Here is a 23,421-nt window from a genome sequence, read left to right on the forward strand (position 1 = left end):
TGAATGCGATCGCATTGTCACTAGGTTGTGCACTTGAGTCGTTATTTTAACATGCACTTGATTTGGTTAACTATGAATTACAACATGAGCCTTTGTACACAAACGAAATGTAAGCGTAAAAGAACGCGATGTTTCAAATAAGAATTATGTAATGGCCTGTTTACTGTATGTGCAAAAGAGTATGTGACTGCGTGTGTGACATCTAGGGAAAAATTGACCAGTCATGCACGCACTTTCACATCCTTCCAAATAATGATGTCATATCACCCTGGGGCTGCATTGATGGCACGTGCGCTCTTCGGGCACCCAGACAGTCACCAAAAATAGCTCCGTTGTCCTGCGCATCTGGATGTAAACATTAAATGCCACATTTACATGATGCACTGAATTACTGAGCCCAGTGAGACGCTGAAAAACATAGGGCCGCGCTCTCTCTCTCTCTCTCTCTCTATATCTCTCTCTATATATATATCTCTCTCTGTTTCACCGAGAAGTCTGCTTCCGTTCACTTCATAGCTTTCTGCCTTGATTTGCAGCTGGGCCTCCTAACAGTCTCTGCGGAAAAAGAGTATTGATCAGAGGCGTGGAAGAAGCAGAGATGACAGTCGCACCGGTGCTAGTTGGTCGTGAGATGACAGGTGAGGTCCGGTTTGAAATATAATGCGGTGGGGCTGGATATTTGTATTGATGTCGCTGTCATCTTTTTGACTCAACTGGCATTTGTTATTACAATGATTCAGTAACGACATGCAGCATATAGTTAGTTGATATTGTTACCATGTTCCATGATTCTATGTTTGATTGAAGAGATATTAGGATGTTCTAATGCCATGGGCATGATTTTACTTTGCATGAATATGCATAAATTGACATAATAAATGAATCTGAACACTGGGCGTGTGTTCATTTAGGACAACATACCGTTGAACTGTCATCAGCCGACAATGCTTGTTAGTTTCACTGTATATGTTTCTTTGTTGTGTCTTGTAGCTTAGTTTTTGTCTGTTAAGTTATGGTATCTGACAATTATCAATATGGCATAAATATCTAAAACGGGGCACCTGTGCGTGTACCATGTCAACATACGCTGTTCGAGCAGTGGATGACTATAAATCATACATTATTACCATGCCCGCCATACAGCTGCCCTGAGCCCTCCCCTGATCACTGGGACAAGGCAGCCCACCAGTGAGCTCACATCTCCTTCCAGCATGTCATCCAATCACAGCAGCCCAGCAGGTAAATAACCTCTTAGTATACATTTCTTATACTAATGGGATACATTCAGTGACTCTGTGTGTGGTGCCACAAAGTCCTCCCTACCACGAGGACAGATTAGCAGTCGGCATTAGGTCTTGCAAAGTTCCCTGGGAGTAAAGACTGTAATCAAGAATCATGAAGGCAAAAAAGGAGTCGTCACGTGTTTTTGCACGACAGATTCATAGAGCCATTTTAGATGAGCAATTCCCTCAAAGTGCCATTTTAGATTAGCCGTTCAGTCCAAGAGCCAATTATAGATTTGGGAGAACATAAGAGAGAGAGAGAGAGAGAGAGAGAGAGCCTGGTTTTGTGAAAAGCGTATCTTGGTCTGCCTCTACATAACCAGTCAGTGTGGAGAGTCATAAATCATAATTTTACCTACATATACCCCCGCCCCCCAACCATCTTCCCCCCAACCATCCCCCAGGGTCGCCTCGGATGGACAGAACTCAGTCAGCGAAAGAGAGGAGGGAGGAGAAAGAGAAGACGCAGGGTATGAGTACCGCTCCAGCTTGAGGGGAGGCATGGGGTCTATCTGTCATCTGTCACCGTGCAGTGGGCTCTTCATCCCTCTTTTATCTGTCCTTCTATTTCTCTCTACCTCTCACACACAGACACGCAGTCTGACGCGACTTCATTCTTTACTTGCGCTCACCCACAAGCTAGTTGAGAACTGTGCGTTTTAGTTTACGCCATTCACATGCTACACGTTTCCATACGCGACGTGTATGGAGACCTGAATGTGTTTGTGTGCTTGTGGGTGTGTGCTTGCGTGTGTGTGCTTGTGTGTGTGTGTGTGTGTGCAGGTCTCCCCGAGCTGCTGCGCGAGAAAGAGCTCCGCGCGCAGCAGCGTCTGGAGCGCAGCGCCGAGGAGCGCGGGAGGCGGATGGAGGAGCAGAGGAGGAGGGAGCAGGACCGCAGGGCCGCGGCAGAGGAGAAGAGACGCCAGCACGCCGAGGGCGAGAAGGTCAGAGGTCAAACGGATGACGCCGCAGTTCTTCTGGCGCCGCTCCTAACCCTGTGTCTCTACGTCTCTTCGTCCTCCTCTCAATTATTTCGCCCAGTGGCTTTTATTCATTCTTCATAACCGTCCCCTTCCTAGCCTGGCGGCCATCTGCAGTCCCTCTTGTGGGCTATGGGTTCTTTTCCCTGGCTCAGCTAGGCTTGTTTGTTCTCCCCGGATAGACAACCGTTTCCAAATGAAATGAAGCAGAACAAAGCAAAGTTGAACAGAGTTGTCCTGGGTAGCGAGAGCTGAACAGACAGGCTGTTTTCCATAACAGAACTAAACTGCTCGGGGTCGATATCCACGGTATTGATTAAACCTCACCCAGGACAAATGCATGATCTCCACTGAAGACTTTTCCCCGCCGTGTGGGATAAAGCTTATTGTCTGTCGGAATAATAGTTTGTTCTGCACACGCATAGTTAACATGTCTGGGTTTTTATTCTCTTCATTCTATCAGATAGAACTTGAATGAGGATTTAAAGGTTTACATACAGTAGTTGATATGTGACTCAGTTGAAAATCTGTGTGTGCGTGTCACACAGCTTACACACACCTCTACATGTCCTGTCTCCTGACATGTCCATGATTCTGGTTAGCATCTTTGTCTGTACCCAGATGTTCCCAGCTGTTCCAAATGCTAAGCAGTTTTGGTGTTTACCAGCCCCCTCTCTCCCAGTGACAGTAGCGTCAACCAGGGCTCAGCCTCTGGAGGAGGATCGATCCATTCTCTGCTCATGGGGGTGTTTCTGTATGGGAGTATTGATTTAGAGCATGTAATCTCAGACAGCCCCCCCGTCTTCCACCTTCATCCCCCACGCCCCGTACCCTCCTCCAACACCCCCTCTCACCCCCTCCTCCAACACCCCCTCTCACCCCCTCTTCCAACACCCCCTCTCACCACCCCCCCCTCCCTTCAGAAACACACATACTAACATTGATTGGGAGGCCTTTTGGGAAGCAAAATGACATCATCGCTAGCGTATCATGAGTTGCTTTCCTGGAAGCCAACTTCCTATGTATACATCTGTTGAGTGTAATCCTTCACATGATTTTATGTGTATTTGTTTAGTGGACATCTTATGTTGTTATGTATTACATATGGTAGCTTGTTTCTTCTTCTGGGTAAAGGCATGGTTGAGGATTTGAATAGAACATGGATTTGCCTCATGTAAAATATCAATGTTTTGAATGTAGGATATCTGGTCCATTTAGTTTGTTACTGGGTGTAGAGTACTTGTCTCTATGGAACCCAGAGATTGGTTCTTTTTAGTCTTAATTCTGGTTTGTCTTAGTTGCTTAGTCTGCTTTCACCTTAAATGACTCTGATCCTCCCAATATCACAGTGTCTCTCTCCCCTCTATCAATCTATTTTTCACTCTCTCTCCCTAAAGTTCTCTTTCAATCTGTTTCCCTATCACTGTTTCTCCTTTTCTTGTTCCACACTCTGTGCCTCACTCTTGTTTAATTTTACCTCTCTCTTTCTCTCATTTAATCCCCCTCCCATCGATCTCTTCACCCCACCCCCTCTCTGTTCCTCCCCTCCTCTCTTCCTCCCCTCCTGCAGTGCTGTGTGTGTGACTGCATTTAGGTTTGAACCCCCCCCCCCCCTCCCTCTCCTCCAGAGGTGGGCATTCCCTTCCTTCTAATACTGCATTCACCCCTGAGCTGCCAGGAGGTCTTGAATAAACACACACACACGCACACAAACACACACACACTCCATGAACTGCATCTCCATTATGTGCACTAATGTAGGTAACATTATGAATTATGAATTGGAGGTGAGAGATGAGAGACAGCGAGAGAGCATGGGATGTGTCTGTCGCAGGTTAATTACATCAGAACAGACTAACAGAGATGGGGAGGGGGATGTAGAGAGGGTGGGAAGCAGCAAAAGAGAGAAATAGAGTCTGTATCAGTGCCTAGTCCTTCGACGTGTCATGACGTATTTGGGTACGTGCGTGCATGCTCCCCTGCGAGAGCGTGTGTGCACAGTTTCATCGACCAGAAGGGGGATGGGAGGGGTGATGTGTTGTCCGTCTGTCTGGCTAAGTGCTATCTGAAATAGACTCAGTCATCATAGAGAGAGAGAGAGAGAGAGAACCAGAGAGAGACAGAGAGAGACAGAGAGAGAGAGAGAGAGAGAGAGATAAAGAGAGAGAGAGAGAGGGAGAGAGAAAGGGAGGGGTGAGCAGAAGGAGGGTGGGGTGAATGAGAGCAAAGAGAAGGAGAGAGACAGAGAGCGTCAGAGGTACCTAGAGGGAGCAGCAAACAGAGAGAGACAGAGAGAGAGAGAGAGAGAGAGAGACACAGAGGAGGAGAACAGGACAACGGAGAGACCTTGTTTTATTCATCACGGGGGACAGAGTGAGAGAGCGGAGCGAACGAACAAGCCGTCGTTTGGAGGAGAGCAGGGCGAGGTTGCTGCTGCTGCTGGTGTGCGGTAATCATGGCGCATCTGTCTCCGTGCCCGTCGCCGGGCGCCCGTCGCCGTAGCGACGGCTCGGTAAGAGAGTGTCTCTTTTACCCTGTTTTGGAACGGAACGAGAAGGAGAGGCTGGAGGCCCTGGTTCGCCGGAGGGCAGGAGACCGAGAAAGGAGGGGGGAGGCCCTGGACAACAGGCCCAAGCGCTGGACCTGGGGAGGGCCACCAGGAGGGGTGGAGGGTGAGTACCCACACACACACACACACACACACAGCAGGGAAGCAGGTTTTTAAAGGGCAAAGACTAGAGAGGGGAGATGGCTTTGAAGGAGGTCTTGTTGTTGGAGGTGGGGGGTGGGGGTGTAGGGGTCAGGAGGGGTGGGGGATAGAGAGGGGTGGGGGATGGGAAAGGGTGGGGACTGATTAAAGAGATGGAAACAAGACATTGAGGAAAGACAGAGATGGGGGGAGAGAGACATGTAGAAATGGAGAGAGAGAGAGATGGAGTGACAGGGAAGTGCATCAATTAGAAAAATAAGAACAGAGGCAGAAAGAGAGCGATAGAGAAGATTTGAAAGGGGGGAGAATAGGGGGAGGAAGACGAGCGACCAGGGAGAGAAAGAAAGAGAGAGGACAGAGGCTAGAAAAGGGTGTGGAGGCTGCAATGCAGGGGAGGACAGCGCTTTTGTCTTCAATTTCCTTTGAGAGAGACTGGATTTTGTTTTGTGTGTGTGTTCGTCGCTGTATGTGTGTGAGTCAGCGACATGGTAAAAACATGTCTCAGACACATGTCACTGTTTGACAACAGTAAATGGATGTGTGTGACGCTTGAACGTATCTAGTTGATTTGCCATCGATAAATGAATTGGAAGAATTTGAGTTGAGTACAATGGACATGTGGGTTTCACTTTGGCAAGACAGTTAAGATTTGCAACCTGTTAGCGTGTTACAGGTGTGTGTCTGACTCCTAGTGCTGTGTTTGAAGTGTGTGTGTGTCTTAGTGAGTATCTCTTCAAAGGTGCTGTGAAGAAGTGTGTGTGCGTGTGTGTCTGTGTGTGTAGATGTGTGAATGTGGTTTATTTCCTAACAGTGCCTCAGCGGGCCTCCAGACTGGTATAATTCCCAGGATGAGATACGCATCTAACCTTGACAGAAAGAGAGACCACACACACACACACATCTACAGGGGATATTTACTGTGTCTGTAAACACCCATCGGTGTGTTATTGTCTATCGCCTACCGACACATCTATGTCCCCTGTCCTGTGTCACACACATAGACACACACACACAACCTCCAACACACTTTCTCATACGGAGCCTAGCTAATGTGGAGGCATTGTTTTGCCTATATTTGACAGCATGTGTGTGTGTGTGTGTGTTTCCATGCTGCTGCTGCCGTCATGTAGCAGTGCAGTCGCCAAACTCAGTGGTGCGTCCATAATGCCATCAATTATTCACCTCGCATCCCCCCATCAGCTTGTCTACTGCCACTGTTGACCTGAGAGCTGTGGCCAGGGCCTGTCTTCCTGGCTGCCCAGCGTTGGAGTGGGGGACCTGGTCTGGGATCAGTTCACTGTAGGCTTCACTGCAGCAGGAACAGCAGGCTCTCAGCTTACACAGTTTGGAGTGTAGGACCTGGTCTGGGATCAGTTCACTGTAGGCTTCACTGCAGCAGGAACAGCAGGCTCTCAGCTTACACAGTTTCGAGTGTATTAGAGGACATAGAGTTACTGACTGCAGGAATTGGGTGTGTGTGTGTGAGTGAGTGAAAGGTCTATGTTTGTTTGTGTGTGTGTGAGTGTCTGAAAGGTGTGTGTGTGTGTGTGTGTGTCTGAAAGGTCCATCTGTGTGCGTGTGTGTCTGAAAGATCTGTGTGTGTGTGCGTGTGTGTGTGTGTGTGTGAGACAGAGAGAAATATCCATGTTTGTGTGTGTGTGTGTGTGTGCGTGCAGCATGTGATAATGAAAGGGAGAGTGTAATGCTTTGCTTTCTCTACTCTGCTACACCTGCTGCCCAGGTAACCCTAAGACCCCGCCCTCTCATGCCATTGGCTCAGCTCAGTCCAATGAGCTCCCTGCTGCTTCCAGTCCCAGCCAATCCAGTAACGGTACATACCACCTCTCCCCCCGTGTCCCTCCCATCCGCTCAACACTCCCCGATCTATTCCTGCCTGCATGTGGATGTTCTTTTGTGTGTTTTTTTCTTTGAGAGTGGACTGCTGTATTCTGGAACATGAATGTGTGTGTTTGTATATGATTGTATGTGTATTTCTATGACTGTGTGTTCATTGTGCAAACCCGAGTGTGTATACAATACAACAAGCTGAATTTGTGTTTGTGAAGATGATGATGAGGATGTTTATGATATTTTTAGTGTTTGATTCCGTAAAGAAGCACCCACATTTTTTACATGGTGGAGTCAATCTAGTTTTTACTTTCCATCGCACCATGGGGCTGAATGAACCCCCCCCCCCCCCCCCCCCCCAAACAGAACAAAGGTCTCGCATACTTCCTGGCCTATGGCGATGTTTAGAAATCCCTAGATGAGAGACTGACTGTATCTCAGTGGGGGTGGGGGTGGGGGGGGGGGGCCTCCCTTCTCCCCGAGACCAGACTGCGCCTGGAGCAGTTTTCAGTACGCCCCCGCTTCCACCCCACCCCCACAGTTTCTCATCACAGTCAAGAGCGACATTTCTCCTTCTGCATGTCCACACATTTGTGAGATTTCTTTCTGGCTTTGTGGTGTTTGTGACTCTGTGAGTGTCTGTGTTCTGGAGCAATGACGTACAGGGTGGTAGTGGGATAACTGTTATCTGTTATCGCAAAAACTAATCAGGAACGCCGGATAGTACGGAGTTTATTAGTATGTATTTATTAGTCACCATGGAAACAAACGTTTCACTGACCTCTGACCTCCTCACCTGTCTGCAGCGTGTGACTTCCTGACTGCGCCCCCGTCAGATCCACCAATCAGCAAACGTCTCTCTAACTCCTCAGCCAATCTGCAGTCACCAGACAGAGGTAGGGCGGAGTCAGACTAGCTTTGACCAGGCCCACAACCCAACACTCCATTCAGTCTTTCTGTTCAAAATAACCCGTGTGAGGAATGCTTGTTCCTTTTTTTTAAGGACCAAGCATTTTTCAAGCACAATTCTGTATTTGTATGTGTGTGTTTTCTTTATTTTGTTTGTGCCATTGTGTCCGTCTCCTAGCGTCGCCCAGTCCCCAGAGGGCCAATAGGAAGAGTGTGTCTGACGACACCAGAGGGGCCGCTAGGACACCAACGGTCCGTACAAATGCTCTCCACCCTCAGCTCACTACACCTGTGGCTTCACCTCTGGAGGCCTAGCTGAGGCCTGGCACAACAGCTGTGTATGTTTGTGCTGCTCTGTTACAGACAGAAAAGAGCCCCGCCCCCTGTGGGCCGGACTCTCCCATGAGGCGTCTGGAATCTCCGACCACGCCCACCCGAAGCTCCTCCCCCAGGGCTCAGAGCAAAGGCCTGGGAACGCCTAAGAGGTACACACTCATATACGTACACACAAATGCGCACACACACAACAGAACCATGTGGGACGGTGGACAGCAAAGGTGACCCTGTCGCCATGGTTTCCAGGGTCAGGTCAACCAAAAGCCGTGCCCAGTCTCCCTGCTCCCCCGGCCAGTACCCACCCTCCCCCCTCCGACAGAGGGCAACCACCCCGGTTACCGATGGCAACCAGGACAGGGGTCACGCCGAGGGAAAAGGTCATGGAACCCTGGATAGGAAGATCCCTAAATCCACCAGCAGAGACCTTGGAGCAGGTACGAATGTGATACGTACAGTACAAATCCATCAAATGTTATGTCCATTAGTAATTGAGTGATTGATAGTGTATCCTCCCAAAAACCGCCGTGCCGTGTCTGTGGAATGGCTGCTGATATGAGACTGATGTGAGGTGGTAGGATGGAGGCCCACAGACAGGTAGACAGACAAAGACAACAGACAGGTAGACTGCTGGCTCAAATGGATGTTCTGTCCTTGAGAGGAGAGTCTGTAACCTGAGCTACCCTTCTGTAGAGGACCACACACACACACACTCATACCTCCCCAAGGTCGATAACCTCCGTCTCTCTGTCTGCACACTCCCTCTCCTCCCTCCTCTCTTCTCTCTCTCCACATCCATCTCCACCTCCCCCCCCCACCCCCCCCCACAGAGTCTCCTGGTACGCCCACGGGCAGGAATGTTGCCGGGACAACCGATGCGGAGGAAGCGTCCAGGCTCCTGGCGGAGCGCCGGCGTCTGGCCCGGGTGCAGAAGGAGCAGGAGGAGAAGAGGAGGCAGGAGGACGAGAGGTGGGCTGGGGGGAAGAGGGGTGTGCTGGGGGAACAAGAAGGGCCCCGGGGGCTGGGGGCTGGGGGGACGAGAGGTGCCTGGTTACAGTAACCAGGGGAGCCATACCCCTGACCTGCCTCTCTTCCCAGATTGAAGGCAGAGGAGGAGCTAAGGAGGCGGGAGGAGGCCCAGGAGAGGCAGGAGGCGGAGGCTCGCAGAGCAGAGGAGGAGAGAGAGCGGCAGGATGTGGAGAGGAGGAACAAAGAGGAGGAGGACCGGAGGATGAAGGAGCGACGCTTGAGAGACATGCAGGACCAGCTAGACAGAGAGGTCAGGGGGTCAACTTCATCAGTCAGAGGGCGTCTGAGCCCATTTATTAGGCCTCTTTTACATTTTGATATCAGAAAGAAAGGAACCTCATAGGCGTGTGTGTTTGTCCATGTATGTGTCTGTGTGTGTGTGTCTGTGTGTGTGTGTGTGTGTGTGTGTCTTCAGAGAGAGAAGGCATTCCTGCATGCCCAGAGGGAGGCGGAGAGGAAGAGACAGGATAGAGAACGTCGGCACATACAGGAGGAGCAGGAGAGACTGCTGAGAAAGAAGGTAACTCACACACACACTGACACACACGCGCGCACACACACACACACAATGACACACACGTACACACACACTCTCACACACACACACTGACACACACACACTGACACATAAACAATGATACACTCACATACACATAAACACAGAGACCCACATTGATAGACCACACATGCCCACATACACACACATTCACTAAGATGCGCACACACACAGATAAATGGATACACACACATTCAAACTGAGAAAGACACACAAAAGGCGTCCACACCTTCTTAGAGTACAGTCTCAGTGCAGTCCTGATGAAGCCTTTTGACATGAGACATCTGAACTCCCTCCCTGCAGCGTATTGAGGAGATTATGAAAAGGACCCGGAAGACTGAAGTTGACTCCCCCTCTTCTGCACAAGGTATGAGACACCACTCACACACACACACACACACACACACAGTCCTGATCTGACTCAGCTGCAGTGTGACTCAGCAGACTGAGATTCTTGCAGCTCGAGAGCTCCCTCCGGTGGCTGTACAGGTGGGCTGAGCACCAGACTGTACTAGACTGTACTAGGCCGCACTAGGCTGTACAAGTGGGCTGAGCACCAGACTGCGTCTCTGGACACATGTTCCAGTCTGAACCCGACCCGAGTTCAAGAGCGCAGTAACCGAGTCCGACCCAAAGCCAACAGGTGTTCTGTATAAATCCGAACCTGAACCCAAGCCAGTTCATGTAAGCTGATGCACTGAGGTTGACACACAGACAGTGAGTCCATCATTTGAAATATGTTTACAAGAAATTTTCACCAAAAAGAAACCGAAGCCCCACGTCAAGCAGGCGAGCCCGGCCCGTTGATCCCCGGGCGCCCCCCTGTGGTGCTCACTGCCTCACTCTCAGCTAAGCAGGCCTGAATCCCGGCCCACGGACACCTTCACAACTGTGTGTCCCTTCTCACCCCACAGGTGTGTCTGAGGTGAGGGGGCTGGCTGGAGGAGGGGACGAGGAGGATGCGGGGGCGGACGTTGCACCCGTTTCAGCCCCACCGGACTCCCCCCTCATCACGCTGGGCCCGCTGGAGACTAAGAGCTGCGGAGACGAGCTATCGGACGGAGTCCAGTCCATGGACGTTAGGTGGGCAGCATCTCTGATTGAGTCTGTCTGTCTCTCCGTCAAGTCCCTCTGGGCTGCCAGCCTGCCTCACGTGCTGTCCGTCTAGGGGCGCAGGTGTCGTTGTACAGTCATACATCCACTTTGGCAAAACGGCCAATCTGTCCTCTTCCACTTTGGATCCAGAAAAGCATATTTAATGGCCGCATCCTCACGAAAAAGCCGTAAAATCGAAATAATTCGATTTTGCCTTGCTCTCGAGTCTATAGGAGGTTTGTCATACTGTGGAAGCAACCGTCGCTCTCTCATATCTCTCTGTCTGTCTCTCTCACATCTCCCTGTCTGTCTCTCTCACATCTCCCTGTCTGTCTCTCTCACATCTCCCTGTCTGTCTCTCTCACATCTCCCTGTCTGTCTCTCTCCCATCTCCCTGTCTGTCTCTCTCACATCTCCCTGTCTGTCTCTCTCACATCTCCCTGTCTGTCTCTCTCACATCTCCCTGTCTGTCTCTCTCACATCTCCCTGTCTGTCTCTCTCACATCTCCCTGTCTGTCTCTCTCACATCTCCCTGTCTGTCTCTCTCACATCTCCCTGTCTGTCTCTCTCACATCTCCCTGTCTGTCTCTCTCACATCTCCCTGTCTGTCTCCTGCAGCCCAGTGTCGAGGGACGAGCTTGTGAGCGCTCCGGAGTTCTCCCAGGTCACCGAGGGGTTAAACAGCCTGAGCAACGTCCGCACCCTGGAGCAGCTGCTGGACTTGACCGCCCAGGGGCGCAAGCAGGAGACGGGGGTCGACTCCCACCCCTTCCCCAAGCTGAAGGCCAGCAGTGCTGCAGGGCTTGGGGACCTCAACAAGAACCTGCTGATCCAGGGCTACAACGCTGGCTCCTTCCCCAGCCCTGCCAGAGACTCCTCCCAGATACTCCAGAGCCTCAGCTCCAGCCCTGGCAAACTGGACGTCCAGTAACCAGGTACACACACACACACACACATAAAGGTTGTTTTTTCTATCCTGGTGGGGCGTGGCCATTCACTCCCATTCAAAATCCTGTTTTTCTCTAACCACTAACCTCTAGCCTTATTGTTGTTAATGGTCTAACATTGTAACATGTTAGAATTGCATTAAGGGTTAAGATTAGGGTTAGGGGTTAGTGGTTAAAGATGCATGTACAATTAACAATTTAACAATACTGTTACACAATCTCTAATCACTTACCCCTTTTTGAATCAACCTATATTTCCCCACTCCTTTTTCTAAACTCCTCCTCTTCCTCTCTTCCTTCCTTCTACAGGGAACTGCTTGGGGCTGAAAATTGACTGGTACAGACAGGAGCCAGGAGCAACAGGGTGGTCTCTCCCCCCGGTCAGAGAGACCACCGTGAGAGACCAGGGTCTTCCTGTGCCTCCGCCCTCCCCCTCCCCCCCTCTCCCCCACCTCAGGGTTCGGGGGGGGGGGGTCGTTGGAGACCCTCCATCTGCACCATCACCCAGAATCCCCTGCTCCCCCCCTCTTCCCCGGCCTTCCTAACGAACAGCTGCTGGATGTGTGGGGTCTCATCCGTATCGACACACCTGCTGAATACCATGAAACAAACACACACACAATTATACTACAGGAAAGTAACGCTTTGAATCTCAGCCCTAGCTGCGTAATACTCTGTATGGATCTGTGTCCATTTTTGTTGATGTCATCACTCTGCCTTTGGGCATTATGATGTGACATGATGTGACACAGTCTTATGTTAATAATATCCTGTAGCGTTTATTCTGTAAGGAGTTAGAATGACTGTTGTCATTCTGTTGCATCTTTAGAGGGGACTTTGTCTTCTGTAAATACTGTGGCCTGTCAAGGGGATAGTTTTAGGCTGTGGTTGTTGCTGTCTGACTAACTACTGTTTGGAGTTGATTTCTGTCCATGTTTATGATCGTGTGTTCACACACCCAAACTGTCCTGCTGTACGCTTGACAGTTGGCATCCGTGACTATTTAACTATATGCAGCATTTTAGTTACTCAATCTGCTATCGATTTGTTGGCATCCCGCATCTGAAGAAAGTGGATACCATCGTATATGAAAAAGCCTGGCTTTGTCGGTTTATGTGCTTTCACATCATTGATTTAGTGAGGATGTAAAGAACCTGCAGATTAACAGTGCTCCATGGTGTGGAATTGGCGTGGAAAATAATCTGTTCAAAAAGTTGTGGCGGTTGTTCTGTATTTTTATTTGCAGGCTCAGAATGATAGAAAATATAGATTATAGAAGAGCAGTGATGTGTATGTGTGGACTGTGTAACGGCTCTAGCTGTAGTTTAATGTGCACTGTTCTAGTTGTGTTGCACCACGAGACTCTGAAGATGCTTATCTCTGCTCCTGTTGGACGACACTCTTACTCTGCAACTCAAAATACCCAGTAACTGCAGGTTTAACCTATATAATATGTGGGGACATGTGTCCTACCAGTCAACTATCAACCATCCATCAACAGCAGCACCTTAACATCACAACTCTGCCTTTTCAAACGTAATGCAGATCGCACTACTTAACAGCTCTGCTGCTTTCAAAGAATCAAAGTTGACTACGACGGTGTTTTCACAGGCTCTTTTTAATGTAAAAACTCAAACTTACAGTAACTGTACTTTGCTCTCAGGGTATGTAGAGCACAGCATGTGTGCTCATCCTGTTGTTCCAGGGAATCGGACCTAATATGTTCGATGGCTATAGTGAGGTATGTCCTCAACAGTGAGGTAGAAATTACATCTGTTTATAATTGCTGTCTTCAGTATTACGGAGTTGCAATATCTGTCTCACTCGTTCGTTCATTTCCCCCAGATGCTGTTGATATGCATTGTATCATAACGGTCCACCTGCCTTTCATGGGATGTATACAGAGTGAAAGATTATGGCCAGAATGTTAATCACAATGTCACTAAACACAGATGTCACTGCAGCTGGTAAATTATAGATGTGGTGCATGGATATATCTGCTGATAAATAAATAAACAATAAAATCTCATCAAGACATTTACTAGTCTTTCTGTGTTATTGTGTTGAATCAGGTTATATTTAGAGGTACGCACAGACAAACCAGTTGGCCTCCAGAGCCATGGAGAGAGATCTCTCTCTTCCTCTATGGCTCTGGCCCTGACATTTTCGACGGTCGCACGGTGGCGGTACTCTTCCTATCCAGCTTGTTTTGGACTCTGAAATAACACTTCCGGGGTATCTGTTTGGAACCGCGAGCTGAACGAAGACGACCACTATTTGTGCATGTTTTCGGTTTCTTAACATTAAACATTTGTAGCTCTAAGGACTATAGAAAGATTAACTTGTCATTTGTCCAATTACTCTATCGTGTCGGTTGTTTTGCAGCCTGGGTTTCTTTTCCGTTTCCAGGACCGTGCACTGGGAGTTAGCTATTAGCTGGTTTAGTCGTTTGCTGTTTTCAAACTACTGTAGGTTACATTGTTTGGGTGAGTCTGCATGCTTCCCACTAAAACTTTTTTATTCGATTGTTTGATGTTTTGCTATATTGTAATGATCTAAATACGATTTGTACACTTATTTTTCAAAATACATGATCTTTAAGGTAGCATATTCACTACAGTGCATTTATTAGCTAGCGACTGATCTCGTTACTTTGCTGTTACTGTACAATAAATGTTAACTTATCATAATACGCAATCGTTGTGTAGATTAGTTTGTTACAGTGTGCAACGTGAGGGGTTATCAACACAGGTCATTGTAAGGATATTGTACGGATGACTGGGAGCTGTATAGCTAGCTACCGCTAGAACTAGCTATATAGCTCCCAGTCATCCGTAGCTGGTTCCACAGTGGTTCCCAACCCTGGTCCTCAGGGCACCCCGTCCTGCATGTTTTAGATGTTTCCCTTTTCCCAGGTCTGTTGGAGCAGGGAAACATCTAAAAACAGGCAGCACGGGGTGCCCTGAGGACCAGGTTGGGAACCACTGAGCTATAGAATAGGTAAAATAAATTAAGGTCTGTAATTTTAAAGTTTTTCTTTGTTTTGTTTTGCACTGTAGGTGATCAAAATGTCAAGACCAAAATCACCTCAATATCTCCACAGGTAAAAAAAAAAAAAAAAAGTTTATGAAAATATATAAAAAATACAAATATATAGACATAATAAATAGCATTGTGACATTGTGATGAACAGTTAATTTAGGTAACACCATTTGACATCCTAAAAGCTGTTTGCATGCACTAAGAATGCATTTCAATGTATCTTTGTACAGAATGAGCCCCAGAAGACATGAAGGCAGAGGAGGCCGTTCTAAGCAGTTTCCATGGGACGACCCTGACTTTGACCCCAAGAGGGTGCAGGTTGACCTCGAAAGGGTCCCCTGGAAGGAAATTCCCGAGGACCGAAGAGAACGCTTCACGGAGGATATCTACCCTGAGGCCCGGAGAAGACCCCCTCTTTCCCCAGACCACCACCGGTCTGGACATCCTCCTAACCTCCGTCTGAAGGAGTACCACCGTAGGACCCTATCACCGTCTCACGAGCTGGGCTACGCCCAACGCAGGAGGCTCTCTCCCAAACACGAGCTCGACCACGAGGAAGGAGATGGTCGAGGAAGAGACGGATTCAGAGAAGACTGCGGAAGGTTTGAAGGAAGGGATCCAAGTTTTCACTCTCCTCAGCGCATTCCCAGGGAAAGGTTGCCTTCTGTGGCCATGTCGCACTCGCACCATCCCTGTGACCTCCAGAGAGACCCCAACATGGGCTGGAGGAGAGAGGACCAGATCAGAGGGCAAGGGAGGTCCAGGGAACGGAGCCCGAGGGAGAGGTTTCAAGACCAAGGAAGAAGTCAGGGGAGGGACAGGGGAGGGGTAGAAATGCATGTTCCATTTGAAGACAGGCGGAGAGAGGATCTGCCAAGAGAGAAGAGCCCACACTCAGACAGGTACAGGAAGGATGAAGTAGTGACCCCTTGGTAAATTACGGACCGTAAAGTCTGTGGTGTTTTGTGATCAGAGCAAAAGAAGAAGAACTGGGAGGAAATGTCTACTTTCCTAACCGTAGTGTTATAATGACGTAACGTTTCTTCAAGATGTTAGTTGCTTGGTTTGATACACAAAATGCTTATATTTGCTCACGTCTGTAGTGCATGTTTGTACGGCTTCAACTCGTTTAGTCAGTGAATTTTCCTTGACCTTTTGCATTCGGCGAACTTCTTTTATCTATTAACTTAATCTAATAACTCGTCACCTTAAGACATCTCTCTCATGAATGCAAATGACACATTTTCTTGAATACATCAATCGAAAACAAATATCACATTATATAACTTACAACCTAAATGTAGTTCAGTCCCATTTTCCTGTGCCGTTGTTGAACAACTTCACCTGCTCTTATGTCAACACAGGTACGTGAGGGACTCAGAGTTTAGAGAGCGGCCCCGCTTGCTGGATCGTCCTTTAGAGGGCTTTGAAGGAGGCCCAGGGGACCACTGGGGCACCCAAGGAGGTTTTGTCAGGGAGCCATGCCCCCTTATTGTGGAACATGATCATGGCATGATGACCATCGGAGGTCCACCACGAAGGGAACCAGCAGAGGATCAGAGAAACCGAGGCCCAGGCCGTTACCGAGGCTCCGACAGGAACCTCGACTATGGTCGAGAGGACCAGCGGCATCGGGTCGGATCATCGCAGGAGAGATTCAGAAAGTCTAATGTTAGAGAAGAGGGCAGAGGTCACCCCGTTCATGATGCCAGGAGAAGCCCGAATAATCACGTTGCCAGGAGAAGCCCGATTAATCCCGTTGCCAGGAGAAGCCCGAATAATCCCGTTGCCAGGAGAAGCCCGAATAATCCCGTTGCCGGGAGAAGCCCGATTCGTCACAATGAAAGGAGAAGCCCGATTAATCATGATGGCATAAGAAACCCTGTCTACCCTGAAAGGAGTAGCCCTATGGGTGTCCAACTTGGCAGAAATGGTCCAATGGGCCACCGGGACAGAGGCAGCCAAGGACATAGGGGCCGGGGCAGTCTGGCTCAGAGGGGCAGAGGGAACATCTCACGGGGTGGACGGATGGAAACGGGCCCCTCTAGGAACCAGCCCCACCCACAAACGTTCCCCCGCGGGCGATCACATTCCCCTCAGGAGCACCAAAGACCGGGTTTCCGATCCAGAGATCCAGCCTGGGACGTCAATGCCAGAGATGAGGAATCCGATTGGGTGCAGACACCCCCAAAAGTACCTAGGTTGGAGCCAGGCAGGCCTAGAGGAGCAGGCCGGCCACCGCTAGACAGCAGGATGGGTCCTGGATTGTCGAGAGAGAGGGACCTCAACCCACGTTGGAACCCACACAAAAAAGTCGGTGAGGCTAGAGTCCTCAGACCGGATGCCGTAGAGGAGGAAACGCTCACCATCAAAGTGGACATGAACCGACCCATGGGCCAGAACAGGTAAAGTATATCCGACCTCAGCTTAAAGGGCCATGGGTGAAAGTTCATGCTACCGTTCAAGACTTCACCGTAGGACGCTATTGGAAGATTTGGAGGCTGTTGGAAGAAGGAAACTGTTTTGAAATGCCTTTATTGTTAGGGCACGGTGAAAAGAAACCTTTCAAACCAATGCGTTTTGGCATGAAGTCTTCATCAGGGAATCAAACAGAGCTCAGAGAACAACTGGAAACAGGATTCTGTTTGCAACAGATACTCACCAAATGGAAGACAACTGGAGGTGTTTTGGTATGCATGCTCAGGTGGAGCATCGCATGATGAAGTCTTGGGATCCACAGCACACCATCTTCATATCTTGAGGAAGGAGCAACACATATAAGCAGCCATTCGGTAACATGATCTACAAGAGGACGCTGTTCAGAATGAGATGTGCATGTTGATCTTCTTCAGGAAGAGTCAATATGGACATAATCATTTGACGCATCTTTCCATATCGAAATCTATCGCAACCACCATTGGAAGCACTGAATGGCACTGGACAACTCGTATATCAAGGACCTGGAATACGACCAGCCCATTTATGAAGACCAGCCAATTGTCAGACTTCATCCGCCTTGGAGTACATCTCATTATACATTGCTGAAGTGGAAAATCCTAAGTGGAGCGAGAGATTGGACGAAGAGTCTGACCGCTCTGCTCGGGAAACCACACAACAATTAAGGAAAATACAGGATTTGACTACTGACTGGATGACTGAGCACAAGAGCCTTTTGGTTACTGATCATTCACATCATCAAGAGCCATGGAAGAACCTTCATACCAGTGGCCATGGTGGTCCACTGTGTTACGACTGTTTGGGGCAGGTGTTTGGGGTAAGTTCAAGATCGACACAATGAAATGAATTGACTAAAACGATAGTACGACACAAGGATGCGTGGAAGATCATCTGGATGACTCAGATAGATCAGAGTTTGTGAACTGGATTCTGGGTCCATGTCAAGTGGAAGATGTTGGGATTCCCTGCTAGCAGCAAAACAAGACTGGTTAAGTACCAAACAACTACTAGCTATAAGCATATGTCCATCAGGACGCACAGCCTTTTTTATATATTCCTATTTTTTTCATTTTCATATTTTATTGAACAATGAAAGTATGTGAGAGACAGGAAAGGCGGGGAATACATTTAGATAATGGCTCGGGCTGTATTCAAATTTGCACCTCTGCGGCAAGACCTCAGCACATGCGCAAAGCGGACTTAACTGGTGAAACATCAAGGCGCTCCTTGCCTCCTGAAGAACTTGTAAATTATGAGACTTGTCCACATATTGGAAGGAGAGAGATGACGAGGATGTGTCACAACAGAAGCCAATCAGTGGATCTTGCATGGCCAAGAGGAGCACTGACCAGTCCTTGAGGAGACCCCATCTGTTGAATCCAGATGAATAACATCCATGCGCTTTTCATGTCTGTGGAAAAACAATGATAGAGAGACGTTTTCATTCTAGCAACAAAAGGCCTCATCACTGAAGCAAATTTGAGGTTCCGAAGATTGTACTCATGTCTGATCCTGCTTGCGATCCTCACCCAGACAGGGACCAGGTTGCACACATACCTGCACTGCACCAAAACAGGCACAATCAAGGAGCACAGTCCCAAGACTTCCATCCCATCAAGGCTGTATAAAGTAGGTGACAATGTTACCGGAGACCTGGAGCATCGTCAGGACAAACGTTAAGGAAACAACAGCAATGTGCACTCTCCAAGGCTTGAACCGTGTAACTCAGTGGAAGATCATCATGATCACACACACAGTGGGACTAGCCTGGCCACTGGATGGGGACGAGTGTTTTGTCAGGTGCAAGATGAGATTCCTTCCCAGGATTCATCCCTTGGAACATTTATTGAAGATTGAAAAAGAACGTGTGGTGGATTGCAGACAGACCGTTGAAGCTGATGGGAGCCATTTTGCTTCATTGTAAATTGTACGAAGAGACTCTTCAGATCATGTGAAGATGTAATTTGAGGTATCACATTCAAGGCCTGTTGCTAGAGGCTCAAGTTTGCCTAAGAATTATGGGTACAGCATCGGCATGCGTTTATATGCCAACCCAAGATGTCTGACAAAAAAAGATTTTTGTGGATCAGTGATGTATGGCGAGCTTGCCATCCCCTGAACATTCCCCAGTAGTTGCTACATAGCGATGTATATTTGGAGGAGACTGGAACAATCCTCAAAATGGGGATTGTACATGTTTATCCAGTGGATGAGACGGTCCTCCGCATTGTATAATGTACTGAGTACTCGTTATAGCAAGATGCGACCACCAGAAGTGACAAGAACCACTTTTAGCACAAGATGTCAGTGGAAGAGCTGACGTTAACCACAACCCAAAAAAAAGCATGAACTTTCACCCTCCCTTCTTAAAACATGTTGTGCACAGGAAAGGATGTCCGACACTGTGTTTTGTTGAGTTAGCAATTTCAGTTAGCGAGTTCCCTCAATTTCAGCACTAATGTTATACCAGCTAATGAGTCCATTTACCCTGAGCTGGTATCCAAAGGTAAGTTTATTTGGTAAGGTATGGTACATCATTATGTGTGTTCTTTTTGAAACAAAAGAATAGTGATGGCCTGTCACAATTACTCTACACGGTGACGAATGCATGGTAGGAACAAAGTCAGCTGTAATATTGATTTGAAACTAAGCCCATTCTCCCAATACAGTTGATTTCCATAGCTGATTTCCCTCTTCTCCTTCCTGTAGCAAACTGTGCTACTCCTCAGACAGACAGCTGTCTCTGGACCTGGTCAACGTCGGCCGCCAGAGACTCGACTTCCTGCCCATGATGGAACATTCTGGAACATACCGAGAAAACTCGATGCACTCTGGAACCTTTGCCCAGGAGATCATCACACTTGTGCACAAAGTTAAGGGTTAGTACATTAAAGAGTTACCTACACACACACACCAAATTACTATCTTTTAAGTCAAGACAAACACAAATCTACTGACACCTCAGACACAGTGTACTATATGCATCAGCTACTGAAAAATATAAATGTTCTTTCCTCTCCAGAACACTATTTTAGAGGAGATTGTGTAACCCTCAATGAACGCTTCTCCGTGCACCAAAAGGGTGGTTTACGTGCTGAAGCGAAAATTGAGGTTGAGCCAGAGAGGCCCACTCTGAACAGGTGCGTCTCGTACACCTCTTATCAACCTTCACACTGATAGTCTGACATTGACACGGATAACTAAGAGTGACAAACCTCCAGGAGCGTGCCATCTATCCTCCATGTTCTTTCTCCTCTGTCTCCAGGCGTTTCAACATGAACAAGATGGACCCTGATGTTGAGCCTCTCTTCGACGCGGGCCACATGCAGGTACAAATCACAGCGTCACGCGAACAGACTGCAGGATCCAGTCGCCAAACATTTGTAACCATCTGTGCGTAATGGGCATAGGTCAGTGCCAGAGCATTTGACTGGTTCAAAGCATTTATTAAATGATGACATTACCTGAACAAATGCAGTATATCTCCTGACATCTCCAGTGCTGTACTGCTCCACTGCAGAGATGTGCACCTTGCTCAGATGCAACGACTATTGTGTCTGTGTAAGGCCCTACACCGTAGGGGGTTTATATGGGTGGATGGATCTTAGTATTTTGCATGCACATATGGCGTATATGGGACGTGTGTAATGATTGTTTTGGATGATCAACACTTGTTGCTATGTGAGATGATGAGTGAACAGATGCATCATCTGATTGATAGTGTGTGTGTGTGTGTGTTTGAAAGGCCGCTCCGAGGCAGCGTGTGGTGAGTGACCCTGGGGACCTGAGGCACGACCTGGAGAGGAGGAGACAGGAGAGGCTGGAGGGAGTGAAGGTCACCATCCCTGGTGGTGGCCCCTCACAGCGCCCCCTAGGGCCCAGCAGGTAACATTGCACACTGGAAAACTCTTGGATTATATTAAAAGAGGTTAATAATGCATATAATGATTACATTTTACAATTATAATTATTATATAATTGATTATTATATAATGATTCGTATATACATGTTTTATCCACACGTGTCTTCCACAGCGAGCTGAATGAGCCTGATGAGGGGATGGATCTGGAGGAAGAAGATGAGGGGTTCTCAGGCTGGCATGGAGACACTGGACAGGGGAACAGATGGGATGGACACATGCCGAGAGACGTGGGGGTTAGAAAAAGATCATGAATTCACTCAAACTGGAATAGGATCTTGAACGGTGTGAAAAACAGTGGATGTGAGGGTGGCCCGGTAGCTCACTGCATAAGTGTGCATACTATGTAGGCTGAGGCCTTACTGCAGCAACCTGGGTTTGAAACTGGCCTGGGCCTTTTGCTGCATGTCTGTCCCCCCTCTCTTTCCCTGCCTGTTACACGTCACTTGAAAACTGTCCAATAAAGCAGGGAAATGCAAAAGAGACATCTTAAAAGGTTTTCCTCCATTTCTAGCATCAGAGGAAAGAAGGTCCGTTCCGACCCAACACAGGTGCGCAGCGGAGAAACAACCGACCACCACATCGCAACCGTCCTGGACCAATGAGGCGACAGAACCGAAACGTCGATGGTTAGTGCTGCTCAGTCATACACACAAGAATATATACATGCACATATACGTGCATTCAAGTGCTCCAGTTTCAGTTTCAGCTTGCTTACATTTTTGTGGTTTGGAGCTATTAACACCGGTGCTTGTGTATATATAGTCCTGTTACGTTTCGGCACTCGGCCCTGTGATGTAAAAGTGATTTATCTTTCCTGCCCTCCTGTCTTGGGAGTTGGCTGGTACTTGGTGAATCAGATTTAGTCTTGGCCACTGTGTCACTGTGTGCAACCCACACCTGACCTTGGGACCTTTGCCCTTGGAAGGGTATTCCTGCTGTATCTTAATAATATCTCAGCCAATCCAATCATCTCTTGTCCTTTTCTGGCCAATCCGCTCACCTCGCCTGCCCTCCAACTGTGAGTACAGTGCCGGCCTCTGACTTATTTGATCTCTTTCAGGTGTCAACTGGTGATTGGTGTTATAAGATGGATCACACAGTGAACACTGCTGACGGACTGAGAGGACTCATCCAGCCAATCCGACGCATTAGGTAACACCAATAATCAAAATGACTAGGGTTTACAGTTGCCCTTTCTACCAGACTTCAGCCGGTGTGACCCTTTTTCATGTATTTTTTGTTCAGGTCAGTCTTGATGCCTTAATGTGAAAGAAATGAACTACATAATTTCCCCTGGCAGTTACATGTAGTCTTTTGTCATATATGCTGCTTATCTTTTGTCGTAAAATTTTGTTGAATTTATTTTGTTTAAAGAAGAAAATGTTGATGTGGCACTGTGTCATTTCCTAGCACCGTTTGCAGTTGATGGTTATCTCCTGTATTTTAGCTGTGATACCAGCTTGGCTGACATCTTTGTTTGACCCGTCTGGTTTTCTTTGGCAGATGTTCCATACTCTGCATATGAGATGTCTATTCAATAAAAGATTACATTTCTCAAATGAAACGTGGCAATTTTTTGCGTTGGATCTGACATTTTAAGTGCATTTGTGATCCCAGTACATAACATATTCTGGGGTGATTTTTGCCTTGAGTATTGTGAGAGATAGCCATGTGGAGCCAAGTGTGACCCTGGTCTACTCACCACTGTGCTGTAAAGCAGGACAGACCTGACCTATCGTCAGGGGGAGTGGGAGGAATCACACAGCGGCTCTCTGAAAGAAGAGTTCTTTAATCAGGACTCTGGGAATACAAAAACAAGAACTCCAGTCTGGGAAAATACAACTAAAATATGTAGTCGCTCTAGGCTAACCCCAAAACAAGGGCAAACAAACTGTATACTCCAGGATACAGTCTGCAGGTTTGAATGGAGAGACCAACGGTGCAACAGGTGAAAAGGATCAAAGTAATCAGGTCATAATCAGCTACTGTGACTACACACACACACAGAGAAGGAGGATTAACCTGGAGTCATGACAACGTTGTGTTAGGACCAGGCCGGCACACTTAGTGGTCAAGAAACCTGTCAGGTCACTGCAGGGCAGAAGCAATCGGACTAAACCACCAGCTGGCCTGCTAGAAGGCCTTAGCAGATTGAGAATCTAGTCACCTTGGTGACCATGAAGAGTCCCTGTAACTGATGCTATACAGGGACCTTTGATGTGTACTCCGCAGGATGTATGTATATGGCTGTATTTAAGCAGTCATTAACAATATTTAAAATATAAGAGTCCTAAAGAAAAAGGGCCTGT

The 23,421-nt window shown here is 48.1% G+C and overlaps 2 protein-coding genes across 5 annotated transcripts; both read left to right on the forward strand.

Moving 5' to 3' along the window:
* Positions 1-333: 333 nt before the first annotated feature.
* On the forward strand, positions 334-12,117 carry map7d2b (MAP7 domain containing 2b). The gene is made up of 17 exons (XM_084703493.1): positions 334-638; positions 1,144-1,239; positions 1,688-1,753; positions 2,067-2,227; positions 4,821-4,935; positions 6,715-6,804; positions 7,628-7,717; positions 7,909-7,982; positions 8,094-8,215; positions 8,313-8,500; positions 8,894-9,032; positions 9,162-9,342; positions 9,508-9,612; positions 9,952-10,015; positions 10,563-10,731; positions 11,362-11,678; positions 12,000-12,117. The coding sequence occupies exons 1-16, from the start codon at positions 599-601 to the stop codon at positions 11,672-11,674; spliced, it is 2,013 nt and encodes a 670-aa protein (XP_084559619.1). The 5' UTR covers positions 334-598; the 3' UTR covers positions 11,675-11,678; positions 12,000-12,117.
* A 1,792-nt stretch (positions 12,118-13,909) lies between these two features.
* LOC146275140 (uncharacterized) lies at positions 13,910-22,676 on the forward strand. Of its 4 annotated transcripts, none has more exons than XR_014766347.1 (12): positions 13,910-14,176; positions 14,750-14,793; positions 14,963-15,634; positions 16,097-17,137; positions 19,899-20,068; positions 20,212-20,329; positions 20,455-20,518; positions 20,935-21,074; positions 21,225-21,345; positions 21,624-21,738; positions 22,173-22,264; positions 22,358-22,676. XR_014766347.1 is itself a non-coding variant. In XM_084703469.1 (12 exons), exons 3-12 carry the CDS (start codon positions 14,759-14,761, stop codon positions 22,184-22,186), a joined length of 2,490 nt encoding a protein of 829 aa, XP_084559595.1. In that variant the 5' UTR covers positions 13,910-14,176; positions 14,606-14,663; positions 14,750-14,758; the 3' UTR covers positions 22,187-22,676. The 4 variants fall into 4 exon arrangements, 2 of the variants coding, with proteins under 2 accessions (XP_084559595.1, XP_084559594.1); XR_014766348.1 differs by having other exon boundaries at positions 22,560-22,676; XM_084703469.1 differs by adding an exon at positions 14,606-14,663 and having other exon boundaries at positions 22,173-22,676.
* The last annotated feature ends 745 nt before the right edge of the window (positions 22,677-23,421 follow it).

Source organism: Hypomesus nipponensis, chromosome 8 (genome assembly GCF_054491055.1).
Source record: "Hypomesus nipponensis isolate SF chromosome 8, ASM5449105v1, whole genome shotgun sequence".
NCBI lineage: Eukaryota > Metazoa > Chordata > Actinopteri > Osmeriformes > Osmeridae > Hypomesus > Hypomesus nipponensis.